The sequence below is a fragment of the Cyprinodon tularosa genome, unplaced genomic scaffold (genome assembly GCF_016077235.1).
Source record: "Cyprinodon tularosa strain WSP-4 unplaced genomic scaffold, ASM1607723v1 ctg2, whole genome shotgun sequence".
In the NCBI taxonomy this organism is placed as follows: Eukaryota; Metazoa; Chordata; class Actinopteri; order Cyprinodontiformes; family Cyprinodontidae; genus Cyprinodon; species Cyprinodon tularosa.
The window spans coordinates 4,311,523-4,328,396 of NW_024038733.1; the positions used below are offsets into that span (position 1 = coordinate 4,311,523).

At 36.7% G+C, this 16,874-nt stretch overlaps 1 protein-coding gene across 5 annotated transcripts; it reads left to right on the forward strand.

Annotated features, from left to right (window-relative positions):
- The first annotated feature begins 820 nt into the window (after positions 1-820).
- ca14 (carbonic anhydrase XIV) lies at positions 821-13,668 on the forward strand. 5 transcript variants are annotated; one of them, XM_038284162.1, is made up of 13 exons: positions 821-979; positions 1,270-1,293; positions 5,280-5,459; positions 5,658-5,803; positions 6,626-6,721; positions 6,831-6,897; positions 7,178-7,335; positions 8,873-8,999; positions 9,713-9,736; positions 9,851-9,935; positions 10,105-10,146; positions 12,379-12,432; positions 12,890-13,668. In XM_038284162.1, the coding sequence occupies exons 1-13, from the start codon at positions 910-912 to the stop codon at positions 12,999-13,001; spliced, it is 1,185 nt and encodes a 394-aa protein (XP_038140090.1). In that variant the 5' UTR covers positions 821-909; the 3' UTR covers positions 13,002-13,668. The 5 variants fall into 5 exon arrangements, with proteins under 5 accessions (XP_038140090.1, XP_038140095.1, XP_038140093.1 ...); XM_038284167.1 differs by having other exon boundaries at positions 10,105-10,138; XM_038284165.1 differs by lacking the exon at positions 12,379-12,432.
- The last annotated feature ends 3,206 nt before the right edge of the window (positions 13,669-16,874 follow it).

Genomic DNA, 16,874 nt, shown 5'->3' on the forward strand with positions numbered 1-16,874 from the left:
TAAAAAACACATTTCAAAAATCTGATTATAAACAAAAATACATTTTAATTTCCTTTTAAATTTTCACCCTGCATTGTTGAAAATGTTTTGCAATTGCATTTATTTTGTTGTTTACCCTCTACATTTAGCATGTGACCTTTCTTGTCCCCCTGAATTATCTTAATGGTAAAACTGAATCTATAATGTATGTATATGTCAGAATTAGAACCAAAAAATGATAGTTTGTGCCAGTAAATTCAACAGTGTGCCCAACTCAGTTACATTTATATTTAGAAAATACTTTAATATGACCACACTTAAATAAATGTATAATACATGTAAAAAACTTTATACAAAAAACCCTTTATCAACATTTAATATAAAACGTACATGTCAAAAAATAATTTATACCCTCAATAACCTAAGAGATGTGTTTGAGTGTTTACTGTAATTGATGAACAGCCTTCGAATATTCTTACATTATTATTATCATTATATTATTCCCCACCAGTGGAAACAAGTTGATAAATTCAAAAGGTTAGTTTAAACCTTATCTAGCAGTAGGTTGGTTCAAATTATTTTAATTCTATCAATAGCTTAAATAGCAGGTTTCTGGTACTTGGTGGTCCAAAACTCCATACAAGACATACTTAAACTGCAAACTACTGGCAGATTCAGTGACATTAGTAAAAAAGTTGAATAATTAGAAACTTGGACTAGAAAGGAGAGTTAACTGCAAAAGTGTCAAATTGAAAACTTTCTCTGTTGCTTTGAATTCCAGACTGGATTGAGAATGTTAAACAGGGCTGTAGCAGGTGGAACTATCAGACCCAGTTCCCTCATTTCTCCCCACCTACATCTCTCCCTCTCTTGCTCCTCATCTCCCAGTAAGCCCTTATTCATTTCTGCGTATGGGCAGGGGGGGTGAACATGGAATCGTTGGGTCTTTTTGTCCTGCTCATACTTGTGTTTTTCCACTGGACAGCTGCTTCTTCTGCTGGTAAACTGTTCATTAACATTAAAATAGGGCTTATGTGACCATTTAGTGTCTATGTTTCAGGGTGAGAGGAACAGAGTGTGGGCTACAGTAGAGGAGCAACCATTCCAGAGAGAATTTGAACAGATTCTGAGAACTACTGATCATTTTTCTTTGAGCTTCAGTAACATTTTACTTATAACTGTAGGTCGAAAATTGAATTTTAGTTTTGCAGACTTGTAGCCTCTACACAGAATAATTAACACAAACAGGATATTTATAGGAGATGTTTCTCTTTTTTTTTTTCTTTGTAGACAAAATCACCTGGAGCTATTCTGGTAAGTTTATTTTTCCTTATTTTCTAATTACAGCTGACTTTCTTGTGGAGATATCGGGGCAAACAAATAAGATCAGCAGTTGATAATCAGGATTTAATTAGTATTTTGGTGTCAAACCTTTAACTACAGCTAATATCTGAACACAACTCTTACATTTGAAGTAATGAAGATAACAACTTTGCAACAGGAAAATGATAGATTGCTCCATATAGTCCAATATATAAAGAGTAAAGACCAGCCAGGGGTCTAAAAGCTAAAAGAAATGAAAAAAAAAAAACCAAAATTTGGATGTTTTCATATCTGCGGCAGAACCTTTTGTCTTTGTTCTTGTGTTTCACCCACCATTTCTCCCTTCTGTTTTCACCTCTTTCCCCCTCTGTCTGTATTAGTAACAGTTGAACAGGCTGGCATGGGTGCAGCAGTCACACAGGGTGTAGGAAAGGAGTTGGATAGGAGGAAAGCAGGAAGAAAGACAGAGGGAAGGAGGCAGGTGGATGAGTATGAGTGTGTTGCACTGAGATGGGACGGTTCTGAGGGATAAAGCAAAGCGAATCGTGCAGTGTATTGTGGCATCGCACAATAACCTATGTGTGTATTGTGCTGTTGGTGCACACTGGCTGCCTATGTGCTGCACAATGAGTGTGTGGGAATGAAAGGGGCACACAGCTGACCATCCTCTACTTGCATTCAGGGGAACAAAACTAATGTGTCGTTCTTGCAGTTATTATCCACAGACTGCTTTGTGTTTATAAATTACTGTTTAGACATTTTAGCAAAGGATACATTGCTGTTAACCAATATACGTTAAGTGACCAATTTTATTTGCTTTATCATTTAAAGCCAATCACTGAAGCAGAATAAGAGAGGGTGGTTGTGCATATGTTGTAATTTAAAATGCAGACCCAGCACTTCACTTTTCCTTGGGCCATTTTTTCACACTAAAAGATTAATTTAATACCCTGTTGTGTGTGTGGCTGTGATTGTGTGTGTGGCTGTGATTGTGTTCATGGCTGCATTCAGGACAGGAGCAGCGGGCTTAGTGAGATACAGTGGAATGGCTGTAATTGGTTCAGAATCTGGCCTCTGGTTTCCATAGTGAAGATGAGGTGCCTTACAGGGCAAAGTTTCAGGGATGTCAAAGAGGATGTGATGTGTTTGAAATCCCCACATTTCTCACATTGAGTACACATGTGTGTAAGAGAAAGTCATTGATAGTATACGATTCAATTCAAATTATTTCTAGACATCAATTCACGACACATTTTATCTCATGGTACTTTACAAAGACAATGAAATTATAGTCATGTTGGTTAAAATTTGTGGAAAGTCAGCTGTGTCACAACTCAGAACAGAAGGACTCAGTATTTGAGGCAGGACAGACAGTGGGATTATTCAAAAAGCGTTTTTTTGAAATAAACAGACTGCGGATCTGTAGTAGCAGCTGCTAGGGCGTCTGAGTTAGGAACCTCTGGAGAGACGAAACACAGGTTAATGACCAACCTTAACCTGACAGAGGATGATAAGAAGCATGAGTCACTAAACTGTTTTAGAGTACAGTCCGTGGCCAGAGAAAGAGGTTGATACCAGCCGGTCAGCTAACAAGATGTAGCGGCTGCCACACACAGAGTTCCACACGCTGAAGCCTAGAAGGTTACAGAACTGTCAGGAGATCAGATTTTGAACCGAAACACCACCTACATCACATCATGCTCACACTGCATGTATATTGTTTTACTTAGAATTAATTTGTAAATCTATATCTATCATACAATAATATTTATCTTACAAAATAGTATTAACAAAACAACTTGAATAAGTACCCAACTTAACAGATGCAGGTAATATGTACTTGGATATTAGTAGTAAACGTGGTGCTTTTCTTCTTGCCTGACCATGTTTAGGTCAGAAGTAGGTCCTTGTTGCCTGGGCAGTAGCACAGTTTGTAGCACTGTTTCCTTGCAGGAAGAAAGTTCTATGTTTGATCCCCAGTTCAGGGTCTTTTTGGATAGAATTTGCATGTGAGTGTTGGCATAGCGGCTGGGAGTATTGGCCTAGTGGTTAGAGCAGTGCGCTTGTTCTCTGAGAAGGTTGCAAGTACCTGGTTCAATCCCCACAGCCTGCACCCCTGAGCAAGACGCTTAACCCCACTCTGCTCCTGGTACCAAACATTAGCTGTCCACATCTCCCCAAGGGGATGGGTTAAATGCAGAGGTAAATTTTTTCAGACTGAGATTAAAAAAGTTCAATTATTATTATCATCATATGTGGGTTCTCTCTGGGTACTCTGACTTCCTCCTCCCAATTAATAATTGGCTTCGCTAGATTCTCCTTGTGTTTGTGCATGATTATACTGTATGTCTGTGCAGAAATATCTCCATGTGAGTCACCTGAATTTCAAAATTACTAGATAAGATTCAAAAACTGTAGCTGCAGTTAAGCTTTAGATTTTAGATATTTGTTCATTAGAATATAATCTGCATATTAATGAATGCGCCCATGCAAAAAAAGGTTTTGCACATGCTCTCTGCTGAATTGCATGAGTAAATAACTAGGGATGGGAATCGAAAACCGGTTCCTGTTAAGAACCGGTTCCGTATTTTCCGATTCCATGGCATCGTTTGGCAGCTCACTGAACGATTCTTTTTTCGATTCCCGCAGCACCAGAGCCTAGAGCGCCGGCTCTGGGGAGCACGACTTACGTCACGTTTCTTACGTAAGTTACGTAAGTTACGCAAGTTACGCAAGTTGGAAGAACTATTCGAGGAGGAAGACAACGAGCTGCGGTCACTTTGTGAATCAAAGCCCCGTCTTTCCTTAGCCCAGAGGGTAGATCAGGAAATCCAGCTCTATAAAAGCTTGCCCTCCATCCCCTGCAGGGATAGCGCCACACTGTGGTGGTGGAACAAGCAAGATACGCTGCCCTTGCTATCTGACTGGCTGAAAACTACCTCTGTGTGCAGGCTTCCTCCACCCCATCTGAGAGGGTGTTCTCCACGGCTGGAGACACCATAAGCCCTGAAAGATCCTGTATCCTTCCAGAAAAAGCAGATATGCTCATCTTTCTGCAAAAGAACTGTTAATTTTTCCTACTACTGTTTTATAATTAGTATTTTTTGTTATTTAAAATAGGTTATTATCCCATCATTTGTTATTAGACATTGTTGGTTATTAAGTTTGTTCTTGTATATTTATTTTTCATTTAAACACAGATGTTACTCCAGTTTCACATTTCCTGTGGACATCTTGATCTTGTTGAGTTTGTAAGATTGTGCAATAGTTAAGTAAACAAAGTTGATTCTGATAATCAAACTGTTTGTTCTCCTTTTTCCCCCAAATTGGAATCGAAAAAAGAATCGATAAAGAATCGAATCATTTCATAGAATCGAAAAGGGAATCGGAATCGTGAAAATCTTTTCAATTCCCAACCCTATAAATAACTTTGTGTCCTCTTTGAGGATCTGCTATGCATGTGCAAAAACCTTTGCATGCTCATGTTTTAAGATGCTAGAATCTTTTGAAGATCAGTTCCAAAGAGAATAAATACAACATAAAAATTTGTTCAGTCTGATAAGCTTTACATTTTTCCTTCTTTAGCTCAGTGATGATTAATATAATACTTTCTATGCTAAACACTTGAATAACAAGAGACATGTAGTGTTTTTAAAACATATTTTTTTACTGCTTTCCTTTGGTCAGAGGTTTGGTCTAATTATAATTATAGCTAAAGGGACTAATTTGTATATACACTTAAAGGTGTCTTGCATCCTCAGCTGTATATTGCCTTAAACAGGTGATGATAAATGCTGAAACCATGCATGTCTTTTGAAAAGAATTAATCATCCTGCCATGAATGTAAATAGAAAATAGTAGAATAACTGTCCTGCTGGGTTGGAAGCCGATCAATGGAGGCTTTTCACTGGGTTGCTCAGAGCCAGTGGACTGTGTGATTGGGTGACGTCTCTGTTTCTGTCTTTCCTCTGTTAAAGGTTTGGTTGGTCAGTCCGAGTGGTCAGAGTATTTTCCTGAGTGTGGTGGTACTTCCCAGTCACCCATTGATGTGGTAACGACTCAGACTAAATATGACCCCAGTTTGATTCCAGTGGAGCTGCCGGGCTACAGCCATTATGGCAACCTGCCCTTTGCAATGCACAATAACGGACACTCCGGTAACTATGACAGCAAGCTTATTCACTCCCTTTGTTTTGTGCTTTAGCTGTTCTGCTTACCCTGTACTCAAATTGGCCTGACAGTTACCGCCCATTAAGGGATGAGTTAAAATTTCAACAAACTTTACATCTAAATTAACAAAACATCTGTTAGTGTCCCCAGTCCTTACTGGTTCATTAAATTTCTCTCCTGCACAGTGATTGTTGAGCTTCCAGAGTGGATGGGGCTTGGGGGGCTGCCGTGGTTCTATACAGCCGTTCAGCTGCACTTCCACTGGGGCAGTGGTGGTCCAGGTCATGGGGGCAGTGAACACACCATCAATGGAATGGGTTCAGATGCAGAAGTAAGTAAACTGAACAATATCCTCTACCTTCATCCATGAGCTGCACAAAAGAAAGAAGAACAATAAAACATAATCTGTGTGGCACAAAGTAATTTAAATAATAAACAATTCTTTAATAACCAATAAGCAATTCTAATGGAAAACAAAAACTGGTTTCTGCTTTTATTTATGTAAAATAATTAAGTAAAAGTTTTAATTGTACTTTACTGAAAATAAAACAAATTTTCATGCTTATAAAACACATTCTTTGGGTCGATTAATTTCATACAATTTCCATAATGGCAGGCACAGCCTTCTTCTTTGTCCAATGTATTATTAACACTTAACTGATCACTTTAAACATCTAGAAAGCTGTACCACCTGTTCGGCACAGTGGTAGTAGCATGATACAGAGCGTCTGTTTTGCTGCCAGTGGAACAGATGTATTTTACATGATGGATTTAATAATAAAGATGGGGCAAAATTTTTAAATTCTTCCAACTCAGACTTAAACCCAACAGGAGCTGATTCCACATGAATGGGCTAGAATGGCTAATGCAGGCTAACATTAGCCTTGTTGGAATGCTTTAGCCTTGATCCTTTTAGAAATATAGGGAAGATGCTTTATTCTTTATGCACTGGTTGAAATTTGACTAAGAATATTAACATCCAGCCTGGTTTGATTTACCAGACACTCCCCTTAACACTCCCCTTAACATGTTGTGTTTTCAAGTTTGTCTTCCCATTTCTTTCTTTTAAACTTTCCACCTAAGATGTGGGCAGACACATCCTCTGTTATATCAATGTGAAAAGATGAACTAAGTGTGTTTCTTCTCTCTCCAGCTCCATGTGGTCCATTACAACTCTGATCTCTACCCCAACATGTCAACAGCGATGACAAAGAAAGATGGCCTGGCTGTTCTAGGAATTCTCATTGAGGTAATGAAAAAAGACTCAATTGAAATTTAAGCTGTTAAACACCCTAGGGATTGATATACAAACTAGAATCAGAGTTCTGAGCATCATAAGTGTAAGTTTGATTTACCAGACAGGTGAAGAGACGAATCCTGGGTATAATCACATCATTAACCACTTGAGCCGCATCAGACATGCAGGTAGGATCCTTGTAAGACATATGATTATTTGGGCTGGATTTATTCTGCTGTTCTGCTTTTCTCTTGTCACAATATTTAGAGTATTTTATTTATTTAAATTTTTTCAATTGAATTTCATTTAAAATATTGTAAATGGAAACGTATGACAAGAATTTGCTCTGAACCATCAAACCAACAGAGGAATCATGGTTTGACATTTCCATATTTGTCTTTACTTTCCCCCCCCACCCTATTCTCTGTAACCTTCTGCTCTCCCTTTGCATCTCTAATTTCTCGTCAGACAAGAGAACGTTCATCCCAGCCTTTGACGTCCAACAGCTACTCCCCAAAGATCTGGGAAGCTACTATCGCTACAACGGCTCCCTGACAACCCCGCCCTGCTACCAGAGTGTTCTCTGGACAGTGTTTCACGAAAGGGTTAAGATCTCAAAAGCACAGGTCTGCATGACAATAATGAGAAATACAGAAAACAAGCTAACATTTTTAAAAAATATTAATTTAACCATACAAATGATCAAGATAAATGGAAATATAATTGGATCTAGTAGGGCAGATTTGTAGGGCTGTGGTCTTAAAACCTCAAAGTGTATCTCACCCAAAAAAATCAACTAACTTTTCTGATAAACCACAAAATCTCAGTCCATGTGGTGATATTTTAAAATTTACTGTCCATTTTTATTATTTTATATAAGATTGTTTTGTTCTGCATTATTGTCTCATCTAAGTGCTGCCCTAAGTGGTTAAATGGTAGCTATTGCATTTCCCTATGGTTTCAAACAGTGCATGTTGGTACACACTTGCAAAAAAGATCTAGAAATAAGTACAAATTTCTTAAATCAAATGTATTTACCCCTAATTTGAGTAGGTAAATAAGATAAATTGCCAATAGAATAGATTATTTTTAACCTTAAAATGAGACAATTAGATAAAATTCACTTATAGGACAATATTTAAATAGTTTTTTATTATTTTAAATGTAAATTGTCTTGTTCCATTGGCAAACTGTCTTACTAACCTGCATTATTTTAAGCAAAAATTACTTATCTAGATTTAAATTTTTGCAGAGCTACTGGTAGAGGCTTTTAATTATTATAGCTCTGCATTTTATTATAAACACATTCCACCCTGTCCTCTGTCGCCTTGGCAGCAACAGTTTCTCTAAGTGTTTCTAAGTCAGCCGGTGCTGATATCAATTATTTTGACATCAGTCTAATCTATCATCGAGATGTGATCAATATTGATTTCTGATATATGAGGAATGATCTCTGCCTGGAAAAATTCCCAGACAGTGATTCTTACACTGTTGCTTTCTGCCCAGCGTGTTTACACAGTGACTGGATGACGGCACATTTGGACTTCTGCTGGAATTCAGGATCTGAACAAACTCTGTTGCTAAAACATAACAGAATGATTATGGTAACTAAAACGACTCTGGTTGGTGAATGAGAAGGTTACATTCTGTGGAATTTTGACTTTAGCAGGAAAAAGATGATCTGTTTAAAGGTAATTCATGAAGTTAAAAATAAATCTTCATTGTTGCTGAATTTTTAATCATCCTGGAGAGGACAGTCATGGATTTTAAATATAATTTAGTTCAGTCTAATGTCACGGTAAGGCCTTTGTCAGAGTACTGAGGTATGTGCAGCAGTGTGTTCAGAGCCAGTTTTTGTGAGTGTTATAACATAATAGAGCTGGTGAATGTTACAGACATCCATGTTCACAAACCTTCGTGTTGTTAGACATCAGTCCTGCTTTGGTTTGCTTTGAGTCCTTAACTAAAGAAATATTTGGCTGTTTTTTACTATCCTAAATTCAACACATTCTCAAATCTTACATAAAATGTTAAGCTTTTGTGACCCTATAGTATCTTTGCATCATTACACTAACCATCTCTAACAATTTCCTTTTCTATGAAAGGGTTTCATGCATGTGACTATGTCTATATAATGGAGCCCTCTCTATCTCTTGACTCCAGCTCCTGAAGATGGAGACGATACTTTACTCCACTAAAGAGCAGGAAGCTGACAGGATGCTGCTGCAGAACAACTACCGGATAACGCAGCCCCTCAACCAGAGAGTCATCTTTGCCTCTTTCTCTGAAGGTTAGAAAGAAAAAAACGATAAAGGACATGGTAGGAAACATTCTTTTGATGTTTGATCTGCATGATCCTTAGTAGTTTCTTTTAATATATAATACAGCTGAGCGTTCAAAAGTTCAAGCTCAGCTTGGGTTAACCTAACTTCAATCATTGCTCCTCATCCACAATTTCACAGCAACAGATATTAAAACCAACCAGTTAATTTAATCACTAATACAATAACAGGTCACTGTGTGGCCAGTTAGACCAAACCGTAGATCTAAAGGATGTAGAAAACAGCATGCAGAGAGTGAACACTGGAACAGAGAATGTAAATAGATTAATAATAACTCGTGACTTTTAAAGTAATAAGGCTAAGAATGTTGACTGAGAACATGAAATAAATTCAGAGGATGGTCTGGGGATGTGAAGAGAGATCTGTTTGTGAAGGATCTGAGCAAAGACAAGGATTTGGAGAAAATAAACAGTGACTCCATTGTTATCACACCAGAGTGGCTGACAAAAAGAGAGGGGCAAAGAAGAGTCATTGGGGTGAACAACGAGAAAGTGGAAAGATTTTATGCAAAGTGCTCTTTTAGTGACTGAACTTGGAGGGTTTGGGAGATCAGGATATTGTAAAAAAACAAACACCTAAACATCACTTCTGCAACAACAAACAAAACTTTTCCATCATGAAAATCAGTTGAATTTTTAATTATGTTTTCTCTATGTTACAGGATCAGGCAGGAAGCTCACCTCTGGTAAGAAGAAAATATTGCTAATAATGGAGCAAACTTCTGTGCAAATGAAACAAGCAATAAAGGAATTAAATGAAAAGGAGAATGATTTTTGCTGCATTTGTTTCCTCTCTGCAGGTGAGGTGACAGCCATTGTGATCGGAGTGATGTGTGGCTGCGTTGGTGTGGCAGTGATCATTCGCTTCATCGTAAAGACGATACGGTAAACAGTCCTGCTCTTTTCACTGTGGCGTGTTTTCCAACCAATGTCCTCATGAGAGCACCGGATCCTGGTTACCAGCTTGTTGTTAGTTTTCTCTGACTGTGACAGGGCTGACACGCTGTGCAGGACTTCAGCTTTTATTTTTCACTCTCTTTCTTTCTCTTGGCAGATTTTTTAAACTCCTTCACCTCGAAACAGTCGCGGTAAACAGGTGGTTTACCTGATCTTAATACTGACACAGACTAGCACTGAAATTTGGTTCATTTCTTCATTCAATATATATTCTAACGTTATTCTAATGTTAATTGAGTAATTCACTAATTAAAAGTGGGAAAAACTATTATAGAACACTATCCACATCGCCATCTCTAGTAATTATATAACCTAAAATGATTAGATTTATTTAGAAACTTTGATTTGTCCCAATAAAGTCTATTTCTGTATCACTATATATTTGAAATTGATAAAAAATAACATAGAAATAAAAAAAGTTATTGAACACTATTTTGCCATTAGTCACAAGTAAAAAAACAACACCTATTCTAAACATGGAAGTTTCCTTTTTCCTCCTTTTGAGTAACATAACCCAGATTGTGAGTTTCCATTTTCTTAATTGTGTAATAATAAGATTATGCTACCAATAAATAATTTGGTTATTTATGGCTTTTATCACATTTTTCAAGGGGTAACTGCAGTGGTGCCTCTAAATATGGTCATCTTTGGCTAATGAATAAGATTTCAGGCTTAAGCTAGTCAGCAGTATATAAAGATATTTGAAGGAACACTGTATTTTTGTGTTTACAATGTTATTAACCCTTGAAAAAAATTTAAAATGTCACCATGTTAGTTTTTATTTATTTATGTAAAAGAGAATATAAGAACAAAAAAACTAAACAAGGTTGGTTCATTTTTTTCTAAAGTTATATATCAATTTCAGACGTTAATTAAATACAAACAACACAACCAGTATATTTCACCTTGATACGGTCAGTTTCTCTGAAAAAAAATTGGATTTAGTTTTTTTGAGAGAGAAATGTTGCTAAATCAGTTTTTTAATTTAGTCGATATATTATATTTTGAGTAGAAAAAACAGAATCCTAAGCTGCATTGTTTATTCCAGCCTACTTGCTGAAGAGGTTTATTTCTACAGACTGTTTACATGCTACAGGAGAATGAACTCTTTGTTATTAAATCCTATTGTAAAGTTTAGACTTGGAAGCTCATTTATATTTGCTTAGAGCTTTTCTAATCTCTAATCTCCATATAGAACATTTATTCCCATCGTTTGGACTTTATTGTTGAACATTAGAAACGATCCTTGCTTTAAAGTATGAAAGGCTCTCACCCTTTATTGAAATCACCTGCACCAAACCTTCTATATTAAGTGTTTGTAGAGGTGTTGAAGAAACGCACTTAAGTATATAATCCTCTTTATGCTTCACGGTGAAAATATGAAAGTAACTTAAAGATCCAGGCAGGGATAATCTGCTCTCCTGACCTCTTCTCGAAAACATGCATGTTTCTGTTTTTTTTCTGTTTTTGCTTCTTTTTTTTTTTTTTTTACAGTAAAAGTAACTGTAGGGTTTCTTTTTTAACCCTTTGCTGTTTTAGTCTTTCTGTTGCTCTGACCACCTCTTTATAAACAATGATCAGCTTCATCAAAAGCACATTCTTTATATAAAATGGCTTGGCACTGTGGCAAAGGTTATTATTATTTTATCATTCAAAAGCATTGCGTTTTGGTGCATGGCTTTATTTTCCTGTGTTCGAAGCCCACCAGGCATGTCCCACAGGGCATTAATCAGAAGTGGACTGGGCATTGGGAACATTGAATTAAGTTAAGTGACTTTAAAATAAACAGGATTGGAGAGCCTCACTCCCTCTGTTGTGCTGGACATTATTCCCATATAAATGAGTTGCATGCACAACCTGTATGCTCTTCACCGCTGTGGCTTTAAAGTTGTAGCTGATCAGTGTAATCTTCTGAACCATAAAAACATCCCATAATCACCTCTCTGTCAGTTCTGACTGCAATGCTTTTCACTGGTGTGTATTGTTGTTGTTTTTACTAGATGTAACTGTTAGTCTCTGTCATGGCTGCAATTAAACTGCTAATCTCTGTGGATAATATGTTCCTTTTATCTTTCCATGATGATTTTACCTGTAGCACTTTGAGATTTTTCTTAAATGTAAGGTGCATTACAAATAAAATTATTATTGTTATTATTAATAATCATGTGTAAATTTCAAGAGAGGTCTGACATGCTTAAAGAGCTGCTGACTTTCCTAATCTCAGTCACATGTGTGTTCTCATTTTAAAACTTGATATTCTGACTAAAGGCAAAACCAAGTGAGATTTCTTAATATCATAACACTCTCTATTCAATCATCAATCATTTCTTCTTTCCTTTGGTCTTGATTCTGCCTCTTCATCTTGTGACAGCTCTACTTCTAGCTGGGACATCCTGCACAATAACCGGCCTGCTCCAATGCCAAGGTCATTTATCAGAATCGAGGACTTCTAACCTTGTTTCCGGAACTCTCTTTGCAGTAAACACCTGTTTACAGTCACTTAACCCCCCAGAAGCACTTGTAATATCTATAAACTGAACTGAGTCTAGGTAGAAAAAAAAACACAGTTTTTATACTAATTGTCATTATATGCAGATAATACTAAAGTACTTTGTATACCTTTTAACATTTCAAAGTATATTATTATTTTTTACTAATAATAAATGTTAACACACATCCCTTGGTATGTAAAACCATTTGCATCAGCCTCACCGACTAATAATTTATCCCTCTTTTGTTTTTGTACCTGGAAAGACAGACCTCTTCTATACAACATAAGAACTACACTATTAAATAAAATAAAAATAAAATAACAAATATATTTGTAGCAACTGCAAATGTGATTACTTAATGAAATACCTTTTTTTTCTATAATGTTTCAGGACAAAAGAGACAGAGCAATCGCAGGAGAAAAAAACAGACCTGGTTGTGATGACGACCTCAGAATCTGAAAGGAAAGAAGAGTCGTCACCATCTCCTCAGACCAAGCCGTAGCGGGACATCCCACCTAAGGACCGTTGAAATTTCATATCAGAAGTCATTTTACAGATCTATGTGTTCTACGGGGAGGCAAACCTATTTTTTCTGCATCCTTCATGTAGAAACTGCAACAACACATGAGAGATGAATGATATTTTTAAAGTATCGCATTGTATTGTAGGTGGAAGGTCTTTCCCAACCAAATTTGGCTCCATTTCAGCCATCTCATGCAACCCTCCCCCCCAGATCCAAGAAGAGAAATGCCATTTTGCTGGTTAAATGTTTGGCATAGTTCCTGCATATGAGTCTCTGATGAAGAACACATGTAGGCATGGGTTTTAATCTTCCTTGTAATGTCCCTTCACATTTTCTAAAACCCAAACACACTGCACTAACTATTTGTAAGCTTTTGACAACTAAACACTTTGGAGTAATCTAAAAAGATAAGCCAGAAAGCAGACAATGTTGATGTAAAAAAACACATGAGAGGTGACATGTACATAGAGCTGCTGTACAAACATTTCAGAGAAGATTTTAAATCTGCATACTTTGTTGTAAATGGAAGAGTTATATTTATGTACATACATTTACTCTGTTGAATAGAGACTTTCCAAAACAGCATGTCATCTGTATTGTGTCCAACTTGTCTGAGCACTGAATTAAAACATCTGAATGCAAAAAATGTTTTGAATGATTTCCTGTCAGATACAAAGAGGAGGAGCATGTATGTAGTAAAGAAGAGTATGAAGAAGATTGATCAAGTCTTCTTTGAAGCCAAAATTCCAGTGGCAGATAAAAAATAAAGACAGAAATAATCTTTTTAACATAATTCTCTAACAGATTATACATTTGTATTGTTAGTAAACTGATTGTTTAGCAGTGAATGATGGAATTCTTCATTTAAACCAGTTATTTCATAGAAACGATCAGCCAGTGGTTTGTTAGCACATAAACAACTGATTAATTTATTTAAACAGTTTGTGAAAAAAAGAAAAACACAGAAGTTTCTTCCTGTTAAAAGGGAGTTTTTCCTCTCCACTGTCGCTACAAGCATGCTTAGTGTGAGGGAGTGTGTCCGAGTCAATGCGCCGCGCCGAGGTCTGGTCGGATTCCAAGACTCCTTGTTATGCGGCCTTAAAACGCGTCCTTCTTTTTGCCCAATTTGAAGGACGGGTCCGATATATCTTCGCTATCCTTAGATATCCCAGGATTCATTGCGAGACCAAGCAAGCCTGCTGCTCCGTGATCAGAGGAAAGGTTACTTAGTGCCGAACAGTGGGGAATATTGGAAGTGCAGTTTAATATAATACAAGTATAAGAATAGTTCCGTCTGAAATGAATGAAAATGGTTGTTTTAATGGTTACTGAGTCAGATATGTGGCGGTAATGTTTGATTTATCTAAAGGTTTTTATCTGTTACTGTGTAAATGGGTTTGGCTGTAATTTAAGGACAGATTCTAATATAGAGTGGGAACTATAAATCTGATAGGATTTTTATGTTTTCATTGCTGTTTTGCACAATATGCTTAGTTCTCTTTATTGTCCCACAATGGGCAAATTTACAGCAGCAGAAAGATTATTGAAAATGGTCACACAAATGTGGACCTTAGAAAAATGTATAGGACTAACATAATGGGGAAGAGTTAAATTATAAACAATAAAATACTGTAAAGTGTTTTAATAATATAAAATTGGAGAATAAATAACCAATATCTAGCTATGGACATTTTTACAGTAATGAATATTTGAAAATAGCAGCATCATCAGAGATGTGCAAAATGACAGCAGCATGTTTTTTTAACTGACTAAGGTTTCTATCATTACATTTGATTTTATTTGTTCCTGCTCCCGGTGGTTGGCACCTTTATTCCACTCTGAATTCGTGTTAATGTGGTCTTTGTTCACTTTACAATATTACATAAATAAATAAATAAACAAACAGTTTTGAAAACTTCGGTATTCATTCTTTTCCTGCTTTGTGCGTCAACTGTCACGGTTGCTAAGCAACAAAGCCTGCGGCCGTAAAACCCGCCGAAGGGTAGACCTGTTCGAATTTACAGCCAAAACTCTTCCGGCCTCCTTATTTTCAAGGACTTCGAAGGATCCAGTCTAGGTAGACCGCGTCCTTGGAGGATGCAGCCAATGAATTCTAAGAGAGCCAATGTGTCGATGCAATAAACTGGTTTTCCTTAGTTAGAAAACTTTGAATCCATTTGACTGCATGATCTGGTGAACTGTAAAGTGCCTTGAGATGAAATGTGTTGTGAATTGGCGCTATATAAATAAACTGAACTGAAATTGAAATGCTCCCCATCAGTGTCTTTCAAATAAAGAACACATTTCTCCTATCCTGGGCAGGTCTGTCTGTCTTTCTTTCTTTTTTTTTTTTTTTTTTTTGGTTGATACCAGCTGATGATCCCTAGTTCAGCTCTACAGCGCACTCATGTGGCCAAAGCTTCGTAGTGCACAGGCCGCTCCTGCTTCACAAAGGAAATGGAAACGTGTCACTAAGCAGTGCTTAACAGAGAAAGACCTGCGGTTAAACCAGGGCTCACAGTTTTATATGATGATAATTACTTTCATCATTTGGCAGTCATCAATGTTAATTATAATTAATTAATTTGTTAATTGGGGCTGTTCAGCAAGCAGAGGGTAGCACTGCTGCCTTGTAATAAGAAGGTAGCAGGTTCGAGTCCAGGTCTTTCTGCATGGAGTTTGCATGTTCTCCCTGAGCATGTGTGTGTTTTCTCCGGTTACACCGGCTTCCTCCCACAGCCCAAAACATGACTGTTAGGTAAATTGGCTTTTCTAAATTTTCCTTTGCTGTGTGTGAGTGGTTATTTGTCCTGTTTCTCTCTGTGTTGCCCTGTGATGGACTGGCAACCTGTCCAGGTTGTACCCCGCCTTTTGCCCGTAGACAACTGGAGATAGGCACCAGCGTCCCTCGCGACCCCAGCAGGGACAAGCGTGAAGGAAAATGGAAGGATGGATGTATAATTACTTATTTAAATTAATTTATATCTTTTCAAATTCTAAAATTAAAACCCTATAAAATACGACTTTAGTTACGACACCAGAATACATCCAGTTGTTACTCACCAGGCTTCATCAACATCTGATGATGGATAAAAAAAAAAGAAAATAAAGCCTTTCAAAAATTTCTTATTTAGAATTACTTTTAGTTCACTTGTGGCCAAGTTGCTGCAAAACAATTTGATTTTAGTTAGTAATTTCACTTCAGTATGTAGTAGTAGTAGAACCCTTTTAGTCATTGTGCAACAAAGCATATTAAGATCTGAAAGATTGATGGGGATTAATTAAAAAAATAATCACTATCAAAATTACAGGTATTATAATTAAGTGAGAGAACCTGTGATGGACCATGAGACAAAATAACAGAGCAGGACATAAGGTACAGCAATCAAAGAAACCAATGATACCAATGATAACCATGCAGGTCATATTCAGTGGAAATTGGAATGGGAAAGTCAACATCAGAGAGAGCACCAAACATCTGATCCAGTTATTATAACCCCTCCCTATCACCACCCAAAGTAAACCGCATAATCGTGACTGAAAAGATCTATTATGAATATATGAATAACTTGTGGATCTTTATTATATATTTTCATTTAATCTCTCTCTCTCTCTCTCTCTCTCTCTATATATATATATATATATATATATATATATATATATATATATATATATATATATATATATATATATATATATATATATATATATATATATATATATATATATATATATATATATATATATACACACTGATTTTGATATGTATCAGAATATGATAAGTATCAGAATCAGTACAGTAGGTGGCGGTATGCACCTAAACGTTTACGTTGCAATCTGCCATTACACAAA

Excerpts from the sequence above, each read along its gene's own strand:
- ca14 (XM_038284162.1), top strand. The coding sequence starts at position 910 with ATGGAATCGTTGGGTCTTTTTGTCCTGCTCATACTTGTGTTTTTCCAC. Across the intron at positions 6,722-6,830 it reads TTCTAGGAATTCTCATTGAG|ACAGGTGAAGAGACGAATCC; the intron begins GTAATGAAAAAA and ends TTGATTTACCAG. Across the intron at positions 6,898-7,177 it reads GAGCCGCATCAGACATGCAG|ACAAGAGAACGTTCATCCCA; the intron begins GTAGGATCCTTG and ends ATTTCTCGTCAG.